The following is a 26,462-nucleotide window of genomic DNA, read 5'->3' on the forward strand; positions in this document are numbered from 1 at the left end:
GATGCAGTATCAAGCAACTATATGTGCCTATATTATCCTCAAGAGGCTGCCTTCCAAAGGATAAAAGTCTACTATTACTACAGCGAATGTGAAATTCTCCTTTCGCCCAACTAATAGAGACCTGTGTTTATGGACTCAAAGGTTATGAGGTCACTGGGTTTTATTTGTGGTGTTCTGTATATGTGATTCAGCTAGGCTAGTTATTTTGCTGATTGCTATAAGCTTGTGTCACTGGGGTAGCCACTAACTTTAAAGAAAATAAACAATTACATCCTAAAAAATAAAATACCTCTTGCACCTTGCACCGAATGTTGCTTGATTCTGGCTCTATTAGGCTCCCAAGCAGGGTGCATTCTAATGATGGAGACCCTCAATTCAGAAAGCCATCCTACTGAACACGAAGAGTGAGAGTTCTGAAGTCTCAGCAGTAGCCTAATTCTGCTCCCATTTAATTCCATTTGGTTTCAACAGGAACAGAATTAGGCCAACACTGAGCAGTTTTGAAAATCCCAACAGAAGTCTTCATACTTCATTTTGGGATGAAACGGCTTCTCTGCTGATCTTGATTGATTTAATGATATATAAGTTGATAAGTGTGCTCTCTATAAACCACATCACATGCAGGTGTTTAAAGATCATTCAATAGTATCTTGCTATGTACCCCAAAGAGAACAGGATGTATGTTCAGAGACTTGAGTACAAATTCTATGTTTTCATTCCCACAAGAATCACAAAGGATGATCTAGAACTTCTGCACATACTTCAAGATGAGCCCAATGTAGAGTCAATTGCTGTATTGAAGCTTGGAATTAAGAAAGATCTGCATGATTATTGAGAGGTCCACAATAGAGAAAAATGGCTGTAGTGTCCTCACTGGCTGCAGAAAACACTTTGGGTCACTACCTGGGAATACAGAAATAATCTTGGATCTACTGTGACCGTGAAGTTATGAAATATTTTGACAAAAGTTGGGTATATGCACTCAGTACATGATGCAGACACAGTCTCCACCTTTTCCTACAAATGCCTATAGCCATGAATCCATTACAGACTATACCTAAATTGTGACCTATTATATCAGTATAAATTGAGAGCAACTCCACTGAATTAAAGATGCGGCACCTTATTTTATTTGAACTGCAATGTCTACATATTTATATCTATGAAAGATAAATAGAAATAATATGATGGATATAAATATAGTTTACACAAACTCATGAGTTAAAATGGATGATAGCCCTAGAAATTTTAGAATACTAAAATATTGCATGTAGTTAGCATTCAAAGAGATTTAAATTCCTTTCTGTAGTTTTCCAAAGCAGAATGCTGGGTAACTGTTTTTCAGAATTTATGGTGGTGATGACCATCAGCCTTTGAGCAATAATTACTAATTGGGAGGGTATTTCCTTGCTGTTAATGACTAGCTGGAAGATTTGAAGGTCCATGGTGAAGCTGAGGGGCCTTTAACTCAGCTGGTCACTAACTGACAGGAGATGCCAACTTAGAGGTCACTATTGCTATTTTAAATTTTTGAAAATATGGAACGATGTGAAAGAAGAGAGTAGTTACCAGTTGTGTTGAAATGTTAGAAGGTGAACTGCACATTGCCGTGGATACACTGTTTATAGCATTTTTCTTTTCCTAGCAGCTAAAGAACAGTAAAGTAAACCAGAAAGTGATATTCTCTCACAAAATTACAGTAGACTCACAAAATTTATGTTGAAATTCTCAAAAGTCAAAATTAATTAATTTTAAGATCCCATGTTGGGATACCTACAGCCTAACTTTCCTGTGTGCCCATAACGTCTAGTGAAGTCAATAGGAAATGGAGGTATTCAGCACAAATGAAAATTAACTCCTAGGTGTCTCAAGTTGGGCTGATAATTGAGGCAACCCTAAAATAAGCCATTTTTTGAAAATGTAAGGTAGAGTCTAGACCATCTTAAAGGGACGTATGTGATGTAGGACTAGAATTTTAAGAATCCTTTCTGCAGGCAGGCAGGTAAGCAAAGAAGGAGGATGGAGAACTGTGTAAATGGGAATTTGCAATCACAAATAATCCCATTTCCCTGGGTTTGGGGGATGCAAATCCCTTGGCATGAACAGAGAAATTGGAATTTAAACAGTGTTACAGTTCTTGCTTTGGGAGACATGAGATGCATTTCAGGATGAGAATAAAATATTGAACCAAAGTAAGCCTTAGACTACTGGCTCCAAGATTTTAGGCTTCATGACTTTGTTCCATTAAAAAGAAGTAAAGAAATGGTCCCTTCCTTGAATAGCATGCACTTGCAGGATTAGTGTGTGAAAATGTCTGCAACATGAAAAATGTCCACAATTATCTACAATATTTGCATGCATACACAGAGATTCTATCTGCTGTTAGGTGAACAACTGCTCATTTTGCACACACAAATGTGCATGTATGTGCATGAATTAGAAGCCTTTAAATTTTCTGTTTAACTTTCCTGCCTTCTGTTGACTTAAGGCAGCGCTTTCAAATAATTAAATGTGAATTAATTGGGTAGTTACCACAAGGAAAGTGGAACATATAAAAATTAAATGATGCAAAAACAAAACAAAATCTTCAGTCTAATCAAAAATGAAATCTTATCTAACCCACCATCCACGCAGAACAATATTTTTGTATCTGGAAAAGCAGAGGTTAAGTATTTTAAATCTCTGTTTTGTTTTATTTTAATAGAGAAAATGTTTCTAATTTAATCTCCCTAAACAAGTCCTGGTATATCTCCTCCTTTTTGCCTCTTTGGATGAGACACCAAGCTTTGAAAGATTTCCAATTTAATCTCCCTAAACAAGTGCTGGTATATCTCCCCTTTTTTGCCTCTTTGGATGAGACACCAAGCTTTGAAAGATTTCCTTCTAATGCTTGCATTTGGATCCTTGGATAATTCTAGTGTCTTTTGTGTTGGCAGAATTACAGATGTCTTTGGGCCTGAACCAAGGTTATGATGCTGCTGTGCTGCTCTGTGCTTCTGAATGCTGTTGCTTTTCTCCTCTTCTTCATTTGAAAATTCCTGACAATTTTTACTCTTTATACACTTTAGTGTGGCTATTTAGTAATTATATGAATGTGTGAAAAAGTAATTTATTGGTTTCTTAGGACTTCTTCAGTGGTAAGCGCAAAGCTTAAAACAACCATATTAGGCAAAGTGAAAAATTAACTTTTAAAAGTGGCTAGTCTGCATGCACTGAATCTGCTTCTGAGAGTTTGGAATAAGATTTTTACTACTAATATTTTACACATTTTTATTAAGCTTTTGTACTCATACAGTACTAAAGTGACTAAAATGATCTAAGCACATCTTCTACAGAGGTTATTACAGTTGCTTGAAACAAGCCATTGACCTCTCGTGTGGCAATTTATGGGTAATTTAATAGAACGATCCTCCTTTTCTGACTTACATTAAGGGAACCTATTCACAAATCCTAAAAAGAGGTAAAATACTATCAAAGATCTGGTTTCAATTAGCAAAAGCAATGCAGTTCAGTGTGTGCACTTTTGTCCTTTCATAAGGCCGCAAGTTTGGAGCCCTAATGTCCAAACCTTTACTTCCTGAGTTGTCCTAATGGCTTCCATAGAATTACTTATAAGAGGGAGGAGTGCTATTCAGAAGAGTAAGAATTAGCAGGATTAGGATCATAGTATGTAGAATCACTCACTGCTGGACCCCACCTTATGGTATCTAGGTGCAAATGGTGAAGTAAAGATGGAGTTTGATCCCTCAGTCTGGATTTCAAGGCATTTATGTCAGACTCCTGGCATTACTTTAACATAGCTTGTGTGTGTGAATAAAGCAGATGAAGCCAGTTCTGCTTGTCAGCTTTAGTTATTTTGCATTCTAGTTGTCTGCATTTGAATTCTTGGCCAGTTAGAGATAAATGTTTGATTTAAATTGGCATTGACTGGGAGGAACTCTGACCTGTACTTGCTTATGCTGAACAAACTACTTTGCAAGTTAGGAATTCAATATGAAGCATTTTATGTCCCTGGGACATAAAAAAGGACAAAATACAAAGTTCTTTTCTTGTCTTGGCTCGATCTCTTCTCTTCCTTCTTATACATTTGATCCTTTGCACTGATTCCGCCTGAGAGTAGAACTGGGACACTGTCAAAAACTTCATTACTAGAATCCTGAGGGACTCCGTTCTCCCATCACTGGATACTAGTAATGGGAGTTACTAATATCACGTGAGGAAAAGATCTGGCTATACTAGCTACTAATAAGGAAGTAGACAGTACCAGGATGTTAAAAATTCCCACCCTTTGTTATTTTAATAGTAGGAGTGAAGACTAAAGAGAATCCCACTTTGCTTTGGCTTGCTTTGACATTAATTCTTGGGGCGGGAACAAGGTGGGTGAGGTCATATCTTTTATTGGACCAACTTCTGTCTCTCTAATATTCTGTTACTGACATGGCTACAACTACATTGTTGTTCTGGCTTAGTATTGTTAATTCTTGGCTTAGTATTGTTCTGGCTTTAATGCAACCAGTGGCATTAGCAGTATTGTCCTTAGTAGGCTGTGTAGTGGGGGTCTATAAGTAATTCCTTCCAATATACACCTCTACCCAGATATAACGCGACCCGATATAATACAAATTCTGATATAACTCGGTAAAGCAGTGCTCCGGGCAGGGCAGGGCTGCACACTCCGGCGAATCAAAGCAAGTTCGATATAACGTGGTTTCACCTATAATGCAGTAAGATTTTTTGGCTCCCGAGGACAGCGTTATATCAGGGTAGAGGTGTATCTATTAAAAGTAATTCAACAGACTTCAAATAAATCAACAGGATTGTCATTAATCTGTCAATGTATCACAGAAGCTTTCATTGTGACATTGAAAAAAAATAATGCAAAAAGAAAAGAAAATCTCTCTTTTATAGGTGAATTATATACAGTTAGCTCACAGAATGTTATGCCCATAACAACAGGGGGACAGATTTTCAGGTGAAGTAAACTGTCATAGTTCCATTGTCAATAGAGCTATGATAATTTATACCAGCTGATGATCTTTCCCAGGAACTTTTATTCCTGTGTACACAACTAATTAGGTAAAGTAACCCCTTGAAAACATACATCATTCCTAAGGAAAGGTAGAAAGAATTTTATTATCTCCTCTTGAGATGAAAAATACATTCTTAAGAGAAGAGGGAAAATCCACAAACTCTAATCTTCTGATAAAGGAGGAAAAACAGCAAACTGTTCTATTATGCCATCATACACCCCCATTTTATATAGCCACCCCCATTAACTACAGTCTGCATACTCTGGAAACACATTCCAGTTTACAGTTTGATATATACTTGAAATTGCCCCAGAACCTGGAACTGCTGAAACTCCAAACTAGAGATCTGGATTTTCATTCCTTCTGCTGAACGCAATTTCGATGAATGCATGGTTTACGTGTTTGTGCATGTACTTCCAGATCCTGGCAAGGGCACTTGTCCTCTCATAGATTATACCTACCAACATAGAGCTAAAACTAGTCAGAATACAGATTACACGTCAAATTAATATTATCTTTGCAGCATCAATCTGTGCTTATTTTACAGATACTTAACAAACTGCTTTGTCTCTAATGTTAAGCCACTTATGCAATTTCAGGATCAGAAGAGTAATTTGTTGTTGATTTTCATGAAACGAGGGGGAATTAGAATATTTATTTAAAATGAGAAAATCTATGTCGTTCTTCAACTTAATTACAATTAAACTGTAATTAATTCAGATGAGATTGTTTAAACTTCTCTAACCAACATATTTTTGTATGCCAAGTGATTGCTTGCCTTCAGATGAGCTACATTATTTCACTCAATCATTCTAAGCAATTTAACACTGTGCTCTGCTCCCAAGTCTACTTCCATTCAGAAAATATAGCATAAATAAAAATATCCTTAAAATTAATCAATTTCAGTAGGGGAGACATAATTCTCATGAGAACTATATATCGGTTTAACTATAAAGCAACAAATTGAAGAAGAAAAAAAGAAAATGAATAAAAATTTCAAAGTTTAGAAGACCAAAACCTATTCCTTAAAAGTTGCAGAAGTGGTATCTCAAGGGAAGTTTAAGACAGGGAGGTTCCATCAGAGCAAGCCTCTCTCTCATTTTTCTTTCTTCCTTTTCATTTTTTACATTTCTTTGGAATACAGATTTTTGGTAACCTACAAAGGGACTTTTTCTAAAGGCTGAAGTAATTCGAAGTTTCTGGAATATCAAAGCCACATGAACAGGGCCCCTGCTGTTGGCAGCCATTCATGAAGGCTGCCTCCCTTTGACTTTTCAATGATCAGTATTGTGATTACAGTCTTCCAAGATTTATTCTGAAGGGTATACAGAAATATATATAGAAGTTGGATGCCTTCTAAGCTACTGTGGCTTCCATGAAAGGCAGTTAAATTTCTGCAATAAGCTTCAGTAGACTGAGACAAAAACTAAGGACCTAAAACAAATAAAGATGGATGATCAGTCTCTGAGAATACTAGAGGCCATTAAGATTTGAAAAATTTATTCTGCAGCTGTGCAAGTAAGATGGCGCTGATGTATAAATGTTGATTATGGGTCTTGATTGTGTGGTCAGAAGACACATAATTTATTCCTTTCCAAAGTACTGAATAGTATTAAATAAGTGAAAAAGATTATCTTTTGGATTGGGTGAAAATTACATTGTTCCCACTGAATTGAAAATGAAAACAAAGGGTGAACAGGTATGTAATAGTGATACAATCCAATTTGTTACATTACCACTACTATAGACTTAGTTTTAGTGTCTATTATTAGAGCTGAATATCTATCATTTTAACATTCATAGCCATTTATTTTAAAATACAGTAGTATATAATTTTATCTTGTATTTTAATTCTCTTCATATAAGAATTGCCAAACTAATCTAAGAATTACAGGAAAAATGTCACTTCTGCCTCCAAATTCAAATGTCATGTTTCTCATTTGGACACAGTGAAACACATTTTTCATGAAGGTAAGGGTAGATCAATACAAGAGGTGAGGGATTTATAATGGAAGTGCTGACAGACTCTTAACTACATCTTTGTACACATGGCATTACATTTCATTTTAATTTATTTCAACACTGCTGAATAATAGTTTATAAATTCATTAGAATTCAAAGCCCTTCATAGGCTTTTGTCTCATACCATAGCACCCCTTCCACTCTTACAGTGATGACCTCCACGTGTGCTTCTCCTACAAATGTATTCAGCTGCTTCCTTCCATGCTGTCTCTTACCCCAGAATTCTCTCTTCAACCTGTCCATAAGACACTTACCTGTCCTCCTTCAAAACCCTCCCCAAGAACCACTTCTTCCATGACATCTACAATAAACTGGCCAACTAACAATGGCTTGGTTGAGGTGATAGCTACGAGGAGAGAAAGAAATATGTAGGGCCAAATTTTCAATAGTATTCAGTTCTTATTTAGGAACCTAAATGGAATGGCTAGATAGTCTCTCAATAGGCACTGTGCTTTTTTTGAAAAATCTAGCCCTTAATGCGTATATAACGTGTATACAATATACATATTAATATACATATACAACTCTCTCTATGCTACCTGTTGTAAGGCAAAAAAATAAAAACAGAACTATGGATGGATCCATCACCCTAATCACTTTGTAATTTGCATCCCACTTTTCCTCCCTAGATCTTTGATCTTAGATTGCAAGTTCTTTGTGGCAGGATTGCCTCTTATATGGGTATGTACAATGGGACCTGCACCTTGTACAATGGGACCCCAATCTTGGTTAGTGCTCAAATACTCTTTCAGTAAAAATAGTAGTAACAACTAGCATCATATTGGAGAAAAATGGTTTAGTGGAATAAGTTTTTGCAAGGCTATTGGATAAAGGCTGATTAAAAGTAGTGATGAGTGAACCTCAAAATATTCAGATTTTGAGTTCTGTTAAGTATCCCAAAGTCTGGCTAGTTAGCTAAAACTTACGAGACTCTGGAGCCTACAAATCAAGTGTTGAAATTTTTCATGACAAGAGACTTTTTCCTGATATGTTGGCATTTCTAGTTCTGGTCCCAGACAGAGCCCAAAAATTCAAAGGAAGTGTTTTCTAAAAATGAATCTTATAATCTGGACATTTCTGAACAAACCACTCATTTTATCCTAGCTGGTTCATCCATCCCTAGCTGAAAGCGCATTCATCAGAAGGAATGGAAAACTAAGTCTCTAGTTCGGAGATTAGGCATTTACCATTTTCTGGGGCAGTTTCAATTATTTAAAATCCCAGATTGTAAACAGACAGAAGATAAACAGAATGTGTTTCCATAATATGGAGACTGTATTTCATCATGCTAAGACACATAGGGAACCTGTGAAAAGCTCTGCTCCATGCTACACAGGGGATACTGATTCCCAGGACAGACTCCAGCAACACTGCTTCTTCCCCACACAGCAGAATTGCGGTGGTTCTGCATCATCTATGGTCCTCTGTGCCTCTAGAAGGGCTTACAGGCAGGACTTGCTCCCTATGTGCACAAAAAATGGTTCAGAAACCTCCACTTAGAAGATCTTACTGTCCTGTTCAGCAACTCTGTTATTGTTTCTGAAGCACTGGAACTCATTAAAATCAGGCTTTGTGCGCTGGAGCTCTGTCTCTCTAAACTCTGATATATTTATCTACGGCTTGGTCTACACTAAACCCCCAAATCGAACTAAGGTACGCAACTTCAGCTACGTGAATAACGTATAACTAGTACCTTAGTTCGAACTTACCTCGGTCCACACGCGGCAGGCAGGCTCCCCCGTCGACTCCGCGGTACTCCTCTCGCCGAGCTGGAGTACCGCAGTCGACGGCGAGCACTTCCAGGTTCGACTTATCGCGTCCAGATAAGTCGAACCCAGAAGTTCGATTGCCAGCCGCCGAACTAGCGGCTGGGTATAGACGTACCCTACGAATCTTGGATGATACAGTATTTTATCACTGAAAGAATTAATTATACAATTTGCATAATTCGCACAGCCAATGTTTTGAATGGGATTCCATTCATCACTGTAACGACGCTTGACTCTGTAGTTCAAAGAAATTAATACAAATAGCTAAGCAGAAATTGGAATAGACAATCTGTACCACCTCATGGAGGAAAGCCCTACAGTTTCAATTAACCAATGCTTAGATCAATAGATCTTTCTATTATCACAGGACAGAAACTTCTACTGCTCTTCAAAATGCCTTTCTACAAACTGGGAAGAAGAGACAATGGAATATTCTTGTGTGTCCTGGAAACCATTCAACATGAGTTAGGGGAATTCTGAACTAAAACCAGCTTGTATTTCACTTTAATTTCTCCTGTAGAGTAATATAATGTGATGTTGGCATACATGGCAACTTTCTTGACCTCAGTAAGCAGTTTGAGTGTGCTCAGCACTTTGCAAGCTATTGCGCCCTAAGAGATCTTGGGAGAGATTTTCCAAGGCACAAATGGGAGTTAGGTACCTACCTACCTTTTGTGCCTTTGAAAAGCTTCCTCTTTTATTAGTTATTTTATGTCAGCACTGGCAAAGTACAGAATAAACCAATATAAATACTTAATAAAGCAATGTTAAACTTAGTGCTCCACATGGCTGTATGTCACTGCCCTACAGAAGCTTGTGGTTATATTTGTACAATGTGGATGGAATGTTTTTAGCCAGTTATGGCATTTAAATAAACTGAACATTTGTAATTCAAATGCTAGATCCCTCACTACACTGGCTCATGGAGCTGTTGGCAATCCTTTTTTTAATCACCTGATTTAGGAAAATAGCTCATAAGTTTGTAAGTGTTATATTACTGGATCACCCCTTTAGTTAACTGCCTTTTCAATTAATAGATAACTATACATTATGGGAGAGCACACTGAAAACAGGAGAGCAAGAGATAAGAGCACTTAATACCCTTGAAGTTTACCTTGTACAAGGCAATTATTTTATTCACCTCTGGTCTATAAATATCAAGACTGTACAAAGTTGTATCAATTTTTTTTTCCAAACTTGCCTACCCAGATGGGCCCTTGCCAGAAATTAATTGCTATCTGACCAACAGAGAGTAGGAAGAGGTTTAAATGGAAGTAAGTGTGACAGCCACAAAATATTAATTAGAAACTGTTGTCACTGCAAGATGTATTTGGGGGATCAACATCTAAAAGGAACACCAACTGGAAATATATAGACATACTGACCACAATAGCTTTATCCTCTGTCCATTTACAATTTTTGCTAAAAGCTAAAGAAAAGACAGTATGGCCAAATGCAAAACCCATTGTAATGGCGCTGAGTAAAATTTTGAGTCAGAAGCTCTAGAACATTTTACTATCATGTACTGAAAATAACATAGCTTTGAAATGTACTCTCTCTCATATATGGGGAAAGTACTTTACTTACTATATATTTATTCAGACCAGTCTGGATATATGTGTTCTTGATTACACTGTCGTTGTAAATGAGCCCGTTTTGGAAAAGAAACTCCACTAAGTTCAAACATGTCACTTATTGAAATTACCAATTAACTAGGATGAACAACAGAGGGCCATTTTTATCCCTTCCTGCAATTTCTCATCAATAACCAAGTTAATCTGCACAAAGTCCAACTCAGTTTCCTCTTTGAAGGACTAATATAGTTTTGTCATGTATGTACCACTTGCTGGCCCAGCAACCAAGGGATTAATGCAGGCACTGTCAGCCAATGCCAATGGATGACTGGGCATCAAAATGGCAGATGAAATTCAATGTTGAGAAATGCGAAGTAATGCACACTGAAAAACATAATCCCAACTATACATAAAAAATGATAACAGCTAATTTAGATCCTACCACTCAAGAAAGATCTTTGAGTCATTATGGATAGTTCTCTGAAAACATCTACTCAACGTGCAGCAGCAGTTAAAAATCTAACAGAATATTAGGAACCATTAGGAAATGGATATATAATAAGACAGAAAATATAATATTGCCACTATAGTAATCCACCACTATATAAATCCAGAGTACACCCACAACTTAAATTCTGTGTGCAGTTCTTATCACCTTATCTCAAACAAGATATATTAGAATAGAAAAAAGTACAGAGAAGGGCAACAAAAATGATTAAGGGTATGGAACAGCTTCCATGTAAGGAGAGATTAAAAAGAGTGGGACTTTTCAGCTTTGAAAAGAGTTGACTAAGGGGGGAAAGCACCTGGCATTGGCCACTGTGAGACAGCAGAATACTGGGCTAGCTGGATCATTGGTCTGACCCACTATAGCAGGGGTGGGCAAAATTTTCCACATCTGGGTATGGAAATTGTATGGTGGGCCATGAATATTCATGAAATTGGGGGTTGGGGTGCCGGAGGGGGTGATGGCTCCGGCTGGGGGTGTGGGCTCTGTGGTGGGGCTGGGGATGAGGATTTGGTGTGCAGGAGGGTGCTCTGGGCTGGGACCAAGAGGTTCGGAGGGCAGGAGGGGGATCAGACCTGGGGCAGGGGGTTGGGGCATGGGAGGGACTCAGGGGTGCAGTCTCCGGGCGGTGCTTACCTCAAGCAGCTGCCAGAAGCAGCAGCATTTCCCCCCTCCGGCTCCTATGCGGACGCGCATCCAGGCAGCTCTGCACGCTGCCCCATCTGCAGGGGCGGGGGCAGTGTGTGGAGCCCCTTGGCTGCCCCTATGAGTAGGAGCAGAAGGGGGGACATGCTGCTGCTTCCGTGAGCCATGGAAGCAAGGCAAGCCCCTGACCCCGCTCCCCGACTGGAGCTCAAGGACCGGATGTGGCCCCCATGCCATAGTTTGCCCACCCCTGCACTATAGCCATTCTTATGTAATGCTGATCGGCAATCTCACAGCAGCTCGGAGAACAAAAGGACTGGGAGGAAGAGGGGCAGAGTGGAGCGAGCATGCTGGAGAATAGAACACCTGCCAGCAAGCTGCTGAAAAGCCGCTCAGAGACAGCACCCTAGAAGAGCATGACTGGACCAGTGGGCTGAAGAGCCTACAGAAACCAGAGGGAGGTAGGAAGGAGCTCAGAGCATGGCTGGAGTTGTCAAACCCTGATTCAGCTTGTCTAGCTTAAGAGCCCTGAGCTGGAACCCAATGGAGTGGGTGGGCCTGGGCTCCCCTACTAACTCCTCAAGGGACTTAAGAACAGATGGGATTTTCAGACCTCCTGGGCACCAGGAATTGACTAACAGCCTTGCCCCAAACTGAGTGGACTCAGGTGCAATGCTCCACCTGGCCAGAACGGGTGCCATTGCAACCGACACCCCAGTTCACAAGGTAAGATAGTTTTGTGGAGTACAATACACAGGTTCAGAGGTTTATATTGAAGAGAAACATTATCTAAACTTGTGTTGCCAGATGTCAGTCTTCACAGAACATCCATAAGAGAGTCAAAAGTTAACTATTTAATTAAAGTTAGTAAAAAGATATTTAGTATTTTATAAATAGCAAATTAGAACTCAGGCTTTTACAGAAGTATTATTTTTTTCTTATCTTGTGAGGCAATAAGGGAAGCATGGAGCAGACACAGCATGGTAAGAGATTTTCATTAATATTTGGGAAAGAAGGAATACAAATATTCTTAACATGTACCTAAAAATGCAAATAAATGTACATAGCAACATTTAACCTAAAATATTACAAACTGATTTATAAACTATATGGAAAACATTTCACCCACAAGTGAAATTCATTCTTCTCCAAGGTGGAATGTGGTGCTATTTAACACCACACATCAACACTATCTCAGAGTATGATCCTAGTGAACCAAGCACAAGTCTGGGACCCAGGAACTTCTGAGTTCCAATTTTGATGCCTCAGCTGACTCCATGTATGGGGCTGTAGTATTTTAGCCATTTTTCATCTCAATTTCCCCATCTATAAAGTGAGGATAAGAATATTTTATCTTATAGAGCTGTTATGAAGCCTGCTGTACTTAGCACTTTTACCATGAAAAGTGCTAAGTACTATTTCTACAGTGGTAAGGTGGGAAAGAATTTATATATACAATAACATATTCAGTGCAAAAGGCAGAAGGAGCTTTAGGTAGATTGTGTATAGCCCTTGTGTACTAACTTCAAACACATTCACATACCTAGATTCTTCATAAGGGACCAATCACTATATGGCAGGGAAAGTGGCACTACTATGACAAAACAACACAGTAGCAACTCCAAATAGTGACCGTTTCAAGGTATATGGAGGAGAGGAGAAGCCAAGTCAGTATTGCTGCAATTGAGACCACTTTTTAAAAAGAACTACAGACATGGGGGAATCACATGTTATAATCTCCTTCTGCACCATGAGTGGAGAAGTAGGATTGCATAAGCCAAAGAATGCTAAACCAGGAAGTGCTTGTGGTTAAAAACAGAAGTAACTGCATGAATAAGAGGTTTTACCAGACAGCTAGACGACACTCATTGAAAAAATTAATTTAAAAGGGAAGAAAAAAAGAAAAACAGGAAGAACTGGAAGGGCCAGACACATTTTTGTGTGTGTGTTTGAATCAGACTTGAAGAGAGCAGTAGTACAGAAAAGTAAAGAAAAACTACTCAAGTCCCAGATTTTCTTTAACAAGTATCATTTATTTCCCTTAAAACCTCAAGTTAGACTCCCTTCCGCAACATAAGTTAAAAGGCAATATTCTCTCTCTAAAAACTAAAAAAACCAACACACCACTAAACATGGACTCAGTTTTTCCCTTAACTTTAACACCCAGAGTAATGGGTAAATGATAGAAAAAAGTTGCACTTCCTGCCACATATAAATCCAAGGGGTCCCTTTTGAGACAATTATAGATTTTGTGTGTATGTGTGTGTTCCTCACTGATAGTAACAAGTATAGCTTAATAAATAATTTAAAAAAACGTATATTTCCACAGGAGATGCAAAGGAGAATGTATCTTTAGCAAAAGTTTTATTACCTACAAATACTGTGTGTTATTTCAGAATTATGGAGCTATTCTCAATTGCAGCCCCCTAGTGTCCTCTTTTATATCTAGTGAGCTCTTTTATGTGATATCTTTTCTTTTAATAAGCAGTGTTAGTGAGGACGCCTAAACCTGATTCTGATTTAGACCTTTTCCATAATACAGTAAGAATTAATGCACACCATCTACAGTACCTTTTATGTGGAAGTATATTAAAGCACTTAAAATCTGTGTTAATAAGTGGGTGCATAACTCATTTGTAGCTGATTTCTGGTCTACAATTTAGAAGAAGCTGAACCATGTAATTTGCTAGTCACATGTGAAGAACCCCTTCCTTTCCATCCAGCTTATTTTCTAAGCCTACTATGCTCCCTTCTAGGATCTAGGAGCACAGTACCACGCAAGGATTCATGCTCAGATGTTGCAGCTATCTGTATTATGTTGATTAATGCATCTATTTTTCTGTGCAAATAAGCAGGAAATGAAAATTGCCTGTCATTAGCTGAGGTTGACCTCTATATTGCTCTAAAGAAAACAACCTGGTTCTTATTATAGGCTTTCATGTCTTTCCTTCCTTTAGAAATGGGCTTAAGCCATCATATACATAGTATGTGTTCACCCTTTACTTTCTAGAGGAAGGCATGAGTCTTGTTTAACTAGTTATGATGAAAAGCATTTCTACTTTAAAAGTGTTACACAAATTAATTTCATTTTTCTCAGATCTAATTTCTGAGAGACCTTCCCCTACTCTAACTTGAAAATATTTCTAAGTGTCATGTCAACACTGCTTGCTTATTCAAAAAAAAAAAAAAAAAAAAAAAAAAAAAAAAAAGACATAAGAATGGCCATACTGGGTCAAACTAACAGTCCAGCTAGCCTGTATCCTGTCTCTGACAATGGCCAGTGCCAGATGCTTTAGAGGGAATGAACAGAACAGAGCAATTTCGAGTGATCCATCCCCTGTCATACAGTCTCAGCTTCTGGCAGCTGGAGGTTTAGGGATACCTGGAGCATGGCGTTGTGTCGCTGACCATACTGGCTTATAGCCATTTATGGACCTATCCTCCATGAACTTATCTAATTCTTTTTTTAACTCAATTATACTTTTGGCCTTCACAACATCCCCTGGCAGTGAGTTTCACAGGTTGACAGTGGGTTGTGTGAAGAAGTTCTTCCTTTTGTTTGTTTAAACCTAATAGTTATTAATATCATTGGGTGACCCCTAGTCCTCGTGGTATGTGAAGGAGTAAATAACACTTCCCTATTCACATTCTCCATACTATTCCTGATTTGACAGTCCTCTGTCATATCTCCCCCTCCCCCATAGTTGTCTCTTTTCTAAGATGAACAGTCCCAATCTTCTTAATCTCTCATATGGACACTGTTCCATAACCCTAACCATTCTTGTTGCCCTTCTCTGCACCTTCTGCAACTCTAATATATCTTTTTTGAGATGGGTGACCAGAACTGCATGCAGTATTCAAGGTATGGGCATTCTATGGATTTCTATAGTTCAGGGGTGGCCAACCTGAGCTGAGAAGGAGCCAGAATTTACCAATGTATATTGCCAAAGAGCCACAGTAATACGTCAGTAACCCCCTATGAGCTCCCCCCCTGCTCCCAGCGCCTTGATCAGCGCAACCCCCTCCCTCCCGCACCTCCGGATCAGCTGTTTCGTGGCATGCAGGAGGCTGGCGGGGGTGGGGGAGGAACAAGGGCACAGCAGGCTCAGGAAGGCGGGCGGGAAAGGGTGGATTTGGGGGCAGGGCCCATGGCAGAGCCAGGGGTTGAGCAGTGAGCGCCCACCAGCACATTGGAAAGTTGGCACCTGTAGCTCCAGCCCTAGAGTCGGTGCCTATACAACAGGGTTCTCAGACTTTTGTACTGGTGACCCCTTTCACACAGCAAGCCTCTGAGTGCGACCCCCCTTATACATTAAAAACACTTTTATATATTTAACCCCATTATAAATGCTGGAGGAAAAGTGGGGTTTGGGGTGGAGGCTGACAGCTCGCGGCCCCCCATGTAATAAACTTGCGATCCCCTGAGGGGTCCTGACCCCCAGTTTGAGAACCCCTGCTATACAAGGAGCTGCATATTAACTTCTGAAGAGCCGCATGTGGCTCTGGAGCCACAGGTTGGCCACCCCTGCTATAGTGACATTATGATATTTTCTGTCTTATCTATCCCTTTCCTAATGATTATTTATAGTACACATTAGCTAAAGGTTTCTTTCTTGATGATACAGATTGAAATAAATAATTTCCCCTCTGCACAAAGCAGCTAAAACACGGAAGACATCACTAAAGGCAATACTAGAAGTAACTCATTTACTCTGTTTAACAAAAGTTACACATGGAATTTGAGAAATAGCTATTGAGGTGCAGCTATTTGCCATCACAAGAGATGTAACTTGGATGCCTGACCTTATCGTCTTCTCTCTTTCTAATTTTCTACAAGATATTCATATTTCTATCTTGCCTGCCATGGTCTTGCTGAATACTTACTGTGGTCCGTTTCATTGCTACTCTGTATTTCAGGGGCCCAATGCACAACCCTTTGAAGTCAATGGGAGTTGAATCAGGCCTGCAGATTTTTCAAAGCTCACTAGTGGATTTAGACAACCAATTCTCATTTAAGCCAATGTTTGTCTCAACAGAGATTTACAAAAGAGTTGAGCAGCTACCAATTCCTACTTAGGCACCAAAAAGAAGTGGCTGATTGGGAGCTGCTGGGTACCGAACCCTTTTGAAAATCTGGCCTGAAAATTTCAAAACAATGTGCTATATTTTGGTTTGTTGAAAATGATGTAGTATTTACATGACAGGTTATGCCCTGTACCTTTTTTATTTTTTCAGGTGTTAACTTGAACAATCTTGTACTAACAAGCTTTAAATGCTACTGAACATTACATCTAATGTCCAAGAGAAAAACATGGCAATCAGTTACAATTATTTTAATAAATGGGAAAAATGTAACATATTGTACTGATGGAAAAGTCATGCATACGCTTCTTTACAAATAAAAGCTTTTTCCTCCCTTGCAGTGATTCGTGCAAAAATATCCAGTGAAAAGGTGGTTCCTGCCAGTGATGACCCTCTTGACACTCACAAAATGATCCGGTATGAAATCAAACAAATAAAGGTACATGGAATCACTTGGTTATTTTGACATTCAATACTGATGACTAATGTACCAGGGCATAAATGATAAATTTCCCTTGAATTGGGAGTAGGATCTGGGTTGGCCCGCAGCTCTTTTTTTCTATTCATGAATTATTTGCCAACTGGCTGATTTTGATAAATGTATTTGTTATTTATAACTGTTTGATGAATACTGTATGTAAACATATTTCAACCTATGTATTATTTGAAAAGTATTCATTATGCATCTTTGATTATTTTCTGCCTGAGGTGTATGTTTGGTCACCTAAGTGTCAGGGCATTATTTCTACTTTCTGATTGGAAGACACACAACTTACAAACAGGCAGGCACTTACAGCAGGAATAGCAAAAAGCCTTGATCACATATGAACTGTGATATTTGCAGAAAAATCAGTCCCTTACTGGATATTTCTAAAAAAACCTACCTGTATGAATGTTCTAAGGAAAGCAAACAAAAAGTAGGAGTGCACAAAATCAAAAGGTGATTCAAACCTGGGGAAAATGTTCACAAAAAAGTTTTTCCTACTATTTGTCCAGCTCTACTTACAGGATACATTCATTAATGCACTCTTACATGGACAAATCCTGGTCCCAACGGAGTCCTTGACAAACTCATTGATGTCAATAACACCATGACCGGCTATAGCCTGAACAAAAAAGTTGTATGGTGAACTCTTCATTTTGAAGAAAAATACACTGTTTTTCTTTTTGGTGAGTGCCAGTAGAAAGATGGGTGACCACACTTTTTAAAATTGGTTACTGCTAGTCTCTTCCAGAATCTAGTTTTGGAAGAGCAAACATGACAAATACATATAGAGGAAGCATAGGAACTGACCTGCTCAAACTGGTGGTGGAGGTACAGATACCAGCAGGCAACAACCTTAATGATGATGCTAATCACTTTGATTTCCAGGACAACATTGACAATCACAGTTCGTACTAATGGGTCTGTGCACGACTCCATGGACCAGTTCAGGAAGAACAATGTTTACCACACTGGCCACAGAGCCATTTACCTAGCTGCACTGATTGAGCTGCCTGGCAATGTGCTTCCTGCTGCTCAATGCAATTCTTAAAGTCGTGGACACCCACCGTTATGGTGTGGCACCATGCAGTATGATCAATTGCCAGTTGCTCAAAGATTGAGTCAGAAATGTTCTTTTTGTGCAGATTTTGTTTTAGGGTGACTTTGAAGTGTTTCATCTGCCCTCAATGCTTACTATTGCTGGAACATAATTGGAAATATAAGACTTTTTTCGATAAACAAGTCTCAGGCATATGAATTACATGTCCAGTCCAGGGCACAGATTAAATGAGCCTTGATGCTGAACAAACCAGCTTTCGCCAGTACTTCTGTTGGAAACCCAGCCCTGCCATTTGATGCCCAGCAATTGTCATAGGTATCACAAATTGAAACTGTCAAACTTTTTAATGTGCTGTTGATAACAGGTCCATGATTCACACCTGTACAGCAAAGATGTGAGCATTACAGACTTTGATTTCGGTCTATGGACAGATTCTGTGTTAATGATTTCCATCAAGGATTGGTTTAGGAAGATCCATGCAAGAATCTTTCCAGCCACAGAGATCAAAGAGATACCATGGTAGTTACCACAGTTGCTCTTTGATCCTTTATGCTTATGGATACTGATGATGTTGGCGTCTTTCAGTTGTTGTGGCCTGGTTTCTTGAAGTCACATATGTAAGAAAACTTCAAAAAGCCTGTCAATGAGATTTCCTCCATGTTTTAAAACTTCAGCGGGATTGGTATCGGGACCAGGAGATTTGTTATTTTTCATTGCTTGAACAGCCTACAACACCTCAGCTCAAGTGGGTGGATTGACAAGTGCATTAGATGTGGGCAATTTGTGGACATTATCCCATGACTCATCAGAAACAGTAGTTCACTAAAATGTTTTGTTCACACCGCTGTTGGTGGATGGCACTGTGATCTGTGATGAGATATTCATCATTAGCAGCTGTTAGTAATGTCAAGGAAGATAGAGCAGAGCTATACACAGCTTTAACTGCCTCATAGAAATCTTTGGAGTCATGATTATCAGTGACCGCCTGTAGTTTATCTACTTTACAGTCAAGCCACATACTTTGCATTTGGCTGAGTTTGCATCGGTGCATGCTGCAGGCTGCCCTACATCTGGCCTTTTTTGTCTCAGAGAGCAGGTCAGCTAAGAGTGCAGCATGCCCTTATCGCTTGACATCAAAGAGATTCGATATTTCAGGATCACTATTGTTGAACCAGTGTGGATGACAGTGTTTTGTACACTCAACACAATCCACAATGGTGTTACAGATTGTGTGTCACAAGGATACCCATATGGTAAATGTGTCATTACTGATCATTGGAAGAGTTTGTAAAACAGTAGTTAGCTGTGTTGAAATTGTCAATCGGCAATTGACAGATCTTTCATCTGGAAAATGTTACATACTTAACTGACCGGTGTTTTGGCTAAATAGAGCGCTTTGGCTAAACAAGAGGGTGGTCAGTCCAACAATCAGCTCCACATAATACCAGAATTATGCACACATGTCCTCCTAGATCATGATGTCAGACCAACCCATTGTCGATCAGATGCCACTGACATGAGCAAATGCGCATCCAGGTCATTTTTATTTGTTGGGGAGTTGGAAGACAATGTTTGTAAAAACTAGATGTTACTTGACCCATGTCTTCAGCAGAAGTAGGCCAGTGCAGTTCATCTTGCCAACCCCATGTTTACCAAATATGCCATGCCATGTAGAAATCATCATGACCAACACAAGCGGTCAAGTCACTTGAAATAATCAACTAGTCTCTACAGGGAATCAATAGAATCAGGTCTTTTAGTTCAGAGTAAAATTGCTCTTTACCCTCATGAGAGTTAGGCCTGGTCTACACTGGGCGGGGGATGTCGATGTAAGATACGCAACTTCAGCTACGGTACCGTAGCTGAAGTCGACATATCTTATTCTGACTTACCTCCTGTCCCCACGGCACAGGATCGACGGCCGTGGCTCCCCCGTCGACTCCGCTACCGCCGCTCGCTCCGGTGGAGTTCTGGAATCAACAGGGAGCGCGTTCGGGGATCAATATATCGCGTCTTAATGAGACACGATATATTAATTCCAGATAAATCGATCGCTACCCGCCGAAACAGCGGGTAGTCTGGACATACCCTTAGTCATCGTCAGTGAGTAAGCACAGATCAATGAAGCATAACATCTATCTTTCAAGGGCAGTCGGGGCATCATCAGTCTGTCATTTATACCAATGGGTAGGCTCTCCAAACAAGAGACAATATTCTTTCTGATTGCAAAGATGATTCCTGCCTTTTGTGGCTTGTTTTGTGGGCGTCCCTTCCAGAAGAAACTGTACCCAAAACTCTGCTCTCTCAGTTGTCTCTCTTCAACACGTTGAATCTTGCTCAGTGCCTCAATGTCGATACAATATCTTTCAAGCTCTCGAACAACCAGAGCAGTTCACCTGGCAGAGGATCAATTTGGTTTGGATGATCAATAATGTATGAACATTCCACATTGCAACAGTAACACAAAAGGAAACTTTTCAAGGTTTGTTTGAATTTCGACTGCATGATGGGACACCCTCGAGCCAGGGTAAGCTGCTGAGGGCAGTTCAGGATGAGCAATTTTGGGGAAATCTTTTCTAGCCCCTTCCTCAGATTGAGGTCAGCTGTGCTGTCCCTAAATAGAGCAGTCATGTCAATCAAGATGCTGCCACACTCTGGTGTTACCCCAGGTCAATGCAGAGTGACCATATTCTTGACCAGCCCACATGCAGATTTCAAGACTATGACTCTCAGCAACGTTCATCAACTGTAACTTTTGCCCAGGGCCGGCTCCAGGCACCAGCCCACCAAGCTTGTGCTTGGGGCGGCACCTGGAGGGGGGCAGCGCGGTGCTCTGTCTCTGGCCGCCGGGGAGAGCGGAGCCCCGGCTGGGCTCTCCGCCCTCCTCCCGGTGCTCTGGATGCCGGGGAGAACGGAGCCCTGGCCGGGCTCTCCGCCCTCCTCCCGGGGCTCCGGCCGCCAGCGGAGCCGCGGCGGGCTTGCCGCCCTCCCCCCTGCGCTCCGGCCGGTCGGGGAGATCGGCCCGCGGCCTGGCTTGGCGACCTCCCCTGCCGCGCGGGGGGCGGCGGGAGGCTTTTTGCCTGGGGCGGCAAAAAAGCCAGAGCCGGCCCTGCTTTTGCCATTCCCCCATTGCTGCAGGATTTGTTGGATTGTTGAAGGCTGTGCGAGAATTTGTTTAAAGTGAACAAGCAGTTGTACACCAATTCACACACTCTCTCGGCCAACAAGACCCTTTCCAGTGGCAAGGTGTGACAGGATACTATTAGTAGCACTCAGGTCACTGAGTTTGCTGCAGCACTGGGAAGAGGGCAGGCTTAGTTGAAGCCAATTATACACTTTCTGTTGGGGGATTATGAGCACATGGGTGCTAATCACTGGGTTAATGATGTAATTGGGAAGATATGAATGGATGGAACAGGAAGCAAGGGGGAACTCAGGGGGCCTCAGAAGGAAAGCTCAAAGGATGAGCCTGGGCTGAGCAGGGAAGGCTGGGAGGGGCATCTCTTTGCTGTAAACCTGAAGTACGCTGTGTTATTATATAAGAAAAGAATAAATACACACCTTGGTGAAAGATAACCTGGTGTGTGTTTGTGACCATAAGATCACCCAAACCAGCCAGGCAGTGAAGTACACTGGGCAGCGGCAGAGATGCCAAGTGACATAAGGTAAACTGAGACAACTGAAAAACTTACTGGCTGCAAGTTTATTTTTGGAATGACCTTCTCTTAGACCAGTTGCCCAATTACCCAGGCTATTGATCCTGGTCCACCTGGCCAGAATCCCGTTAGCCAGGGCATTTCAGAGTAAATCCCTGCAGGCCTTCATGTCTACTGTAGTGACCTGGAGAGCAGAGCTAACTACCATAAATCACCCTGTAAGGCAATCCCCTGTTTGTCCTGTTTCCACAGTCCCAATACATGGTGGAGGGGTTGGACTTAGAGAAGGCCACTTTACTGATCATCACATAAGAGTCCTACAGTACTATTTATTTTTAAATTCCCATTTTTCTGCTTTAAAGACATTACAATGGATAAGTGCTACTTGAAAATGAGATTTAATGGATGTATTTCTCTTTCATATAGTCTTATGTATTGTCACATTTATTTGGCATCGTGTTCAAGTTGCAGAATGGAGCGTTAAAACATTTCTGTCCCCATATATTGTACCATACCTTTCTCAATACTAAGACTGATTAAAACCTTTCTATGAATTTGCCTTGTAAAACTGATTTTTATGTTGAAAGTGAAATAGATCTGTTCCATAACATTTTGCCTTTAAAGGAAAACTTTGTGCTATTTGTGCTTACTTCACAAACAATCTAAAAATTTAAAAAATTAGAAGTATTACCATAACTACTGCACGACTACTGCAAAAAATTATTAATGGACATTTATCTAGTTTTGTGAACAAATTTGCGTCTACTGCATTTGAACTTTTTTATTCACACCTATGAATTTTCTAGTGTACAGGTCTCAAACTTTTGTATACATCCTAACGCACAGATTGTCTCATGGACACTTAATTGGTGATCAAATGACATCCCAGTGGCAATTGCCTCAAGGAAAAGCAGCACTATGAAAGTGTTTTTAGCTTCCTTTAATGCAATTTACAGCTGGAAATAAATCTGGTCGGAAATTTTCTACTGGAATGATTTTCTGACAGTTTCTGATAGTTTCCAGAAATTTAAAAAAAGTATTAATTTAAAATCAAAATGAAATATTGCAATTTGGATCTTTTTGACCTGAATTGGAATATTTTGTTTTTTGAACTGACCCAAAATACGTTGCTTTGAATCAGTTCAATAAAACATTAAACTAAATTTTCCTATGAGGGATACAAGGTGTGTGAGGTAATATCTTTTATTGCATCAACTTCCGTTGGTGAGAGACACAAGCTTTCGAGTTTACATAATGCTCTTCTTCAGAGCTGGGAAACATACTCAGAGAATATGTCTATACAGGAATGAAAAACCCACGGCTGGCCCAGGTCAGTTGATTCAAGCTCACAGGACTTGGGCTCCGGGGCTCAAAAATTGCTGTGCAGATGTTTGGGCTCAGGCTGGAGCCCAAGCTCAGGGACCCTGCAAGGGGAGAAAGGTCCCATTCCTCAGGCTCCAGACCGAGCCTGAAAGTGTACACAGCAATTTTTAGCCCCGCAGCCCGAGCCCTACAAGACTGAGTTAGCTGACCCCTGCCAGCCGTGGTTGTGCCTCGGGGTTTTAGTCTTGTGTAGCTGTATCCACAGTATCACAGCTAAATACAAGGTGGAACAGATTATTTAGCGTAAGTAGTGAACATATTTCAAGGCACAGTTCAAGGTGAAGTGGCCTGGTAACGACCCTCCACTCACAGATGGAAAAGGAAGGGACGGAGGGAAAAAAAGAAAAAAGGGGGGATTGTTAACGGGTTATAGATTGTTGTAATAAACCTTAAATCCAGTGTTTCTGTTCAGTCTATGATTTTTAGTGTCTAGCAAAATTTTGAATTTAAGCTTCTAGGCTCATCTTACCCACCAGAAGTTGGTCCTATAAAAGATATTACTTCACCCACCCTGTCTCTCTAATATCCTGGGACCAGCACAGCTACAACAATACTGCACAAGGTTGTAGTTCCAACCCCCATTCTTTCCTAGGGAACAGGTTCCCCTGGAGAACTACATCTCCCCTAAGGCAATATTGTGATTTCTTCTGATTGAGCTGGATGGTGCAGACCCCGCATGCATTATGGGAGATAATAGACTGGCACACAGGAGAATATAGGGGCTGGAACTACAGCTCCGATAAGGTAATGCACTATAGGAACATGCAGTTTAACATTGAAATGATTCAAAATGAAGCATTTCAACAAACCAAAAAGAAACATTTCAATATCAGGAATGCTGAAATGCTTTATTTTTATAAAAATGCTAAAACAAAATGTTTCACATCTATGAATTGATTTTTTTTTTTAATTTCCATTCTGTGAAAAATTTCAAAGTTTCAATTTTTTGTCCCTTTTTAGGACAAATGTTGAAATGTCAGAATTTCCTATGCACTGGAAATTCTAACCTCTGCTCAGCATTAGCTGGAAACAAGGAGGAGAAGCTAAAACAATGGAACCAGCCAATTCTCTGTGTCCCACTAGTTACACAGTCAAGATATGTTTTTCTCTATATTTCTGGGTTCACTTAAGAAGTTACAGGTTTTGAGTACAAGCATCTATGGTAGACAAGTGTATCTCAAAATCATCAACAGAGAATAAACACACTGTGGTTACTGAAGAAATCTTCTTGTTAAGATTTTATATAGTAGCTTGTGTATTGATTTCTAAGGCCAAATTCTCTCTGAATACATTTTAAAACAACAACCATCACCACGTTTGCCATCTTCTCAAAAGGATATTAGCTGATTTTTAAATATTTCTTTATTCATATACATACGTTATAGAGATTCCTATTACATCTAGCAGGACTGATTTTACAAAGCACATTCCCCTGCAAACACTTAAGCAAGTGAGTAGTCATACACATACAAGTAACCTCTTTGACTTGGGCTCAATTCTATTTTATACCTTTTGTCATTATTTCTCAATCTACAATCCAGTTCCTCTTTGATGGCACTCTGTGAAATTTCTGAAATCCTTTCTTGCACTGTTGGAGCCTTTTCCAATTTCCCCAAAATGTTTAATAATTAGAGGACACAATCAAAAGCACTGAAGTCAATAAGAGTTTTTCATTTAACTTCAGTGAGTTCTGAACTAGGCCCTGAGTGGGGAAACAGTCAGTTAGGAATAAGCACACTACTGCTGTTTATTTTTTAAGAAATGTTTTAATGGTGCTACAAGCTGATGCAGCAGGGAAAGAGTTCACAATTTCTACCTTCTGGCTAAACTTGAACTAAGATCTGAATCTCAGGACGCCACCCTGGAACATCTGTTGTTCAGCTGGGTTAGAGCCAAGCTGTTTATTACAATATTTATTAGTGAGAGTGAATAGAGTTTTTGTTTTAAGTGATGAAGTCCTATACTCCCAAGTGCAATAGCCAACATGAGATTTAGCAGAACTGCACATTTTATGGAACAGATATTAAATTCAATATGCAATTTTTAACAAATAGTTATAAAACCATCTTTGCACTTGCTTCCTCTCTAAGCCTGATAAGAAGTTACCTAATCTGTTGTGTTCAAAGTATTAGAGCGACAAGGTGGGTGAGGTAGTATCTTTTATTGGACCAGCTTCTGTTGGTGAGAGACACAAGCTTTTGAGTTTACACAGAGCTGTTCTTCAGGTCTGGGAAATGTACCCAGAGTGTCACAGCTAAATACAAGATGGAACAGATTGTTTAACATAAGTAGTTAACAGATATTTCAAGGGATCATTCAAGGTGAGGTGGCCCATTAATGCCTCTCCAGTGATATATATGATATATGCCATCATTTGCCAGCAATGCCTCTCTGCCATGTACATTGGCCAAACCGGACAGTCTCTACGCAAAAAAATAAATGGACACAAATCTGACATCAGGAATTATGACATTCAAAAACCAGTAGGAGAACACTTCAACCTCCCTGGTCACTCAATAATAGACTTAAAAGTGGCAATTCTTCAACAAAAAATCTCCAAAAACAGAGTCCAACGTGAAACTGCAGAACTGGAATTAATTTGCAAACTGGACACCATCAAATTAGGCCTGAATAAAGACTGGGAGTGGATGGGTCATTACAAAAACTAATTTTACCATACTAATTTCCCCCTACTGTTACTCACACCTTCTTGTCAACTGTTTGAAATGCGCCACCCTCATTACAACTACAAAAGTGATTTTTCCTCCCTTGGTATTCTACTGTTAATTCAATTGTCTTGTTAGACTGACCCCCCCACTTGGTAAGGCAACTCCGCTCTTTTCATATACTATGTGTGTGTGTGTGTATATATATATATATATACTTGCTACTGTATTTTCCATTCCATGCATCTGATGAAGTGGGTTTTAGCCCACAAAAGCTTATTTCCAAATAAATTTGTTAGTCTCTAAGGTGCCACAAGGACTCCTCATTGTTTTTGCTGATACAGACTAACAGGGTTACTACTCTGAAACTTGTCTCCAGTCATAGGGTGGAAAGAAAAAAAAGGGGGGGGGGAAGGGCAGCTGGGGGAGGCGGGGAATACTGGGTTATAGATTGTTGTTATACGTCATTACAACGCAGGGGGGACAGATGCTGCCACCTTTACTTGGGAGAAAATCAATACGACTACTTGTAGATTAATGTAGTACTTCATTTGCGTAAAGGTCTAGTAAAGGTAAGACTCAG

The 26,462-nt window shown here is 39.9% G+C and overlaps 2 protein-coding genes across 5 annotated transcripts in view; one reads left to right on the top strand and one right to left on the bottom strand.

Annotated features, from left to right (window-relative positions):
- SYN2 (synapsin II) overlaps positions 1-26,462 on the bottom strand; it is a 468,511-nt gene that overhangs the window by 109,095 nt on the left and 332,954 nt on the right. The window lies entirely within an intron of this gene.
- TIMP4 (TIMP metallopeptidase inhibitor 4) overlaps positions 1-26,462 on the top strand; it is an 83,287-nt gene that overhangs the window by 45,426 nt on the left and 11,399 nt on the right. For both annotated transcript variants that reach the window (XM_065553110.1, XM_005309067.5), the window contains exon 2: positions 16,972-17,069. In XM_065553110.1, the coding sequence (XP_065409182.1) occupies positions 17,040-17,069 (30 nt within the window). In that variant the 5' untranslated portion in view covers positions 16,972-17,039. The remainder of the gene's footprint in view (positions 1-16,971; positions 17,070-26,462) is intronic.

This window comes from Chrysemys picta, chromosome 7 (genome assembly GCF_011386835.1).
Source record: "Chrysemys picta bellii isolate R12L10 chromosome 7, ASM1138683v2, whole genome shotgun sequence".
Lineage (NCBI taxonomy): Eukaryota > Metazoa > Chordata > Testudines > Emydidae > Chrysemys > Chrysemys picta.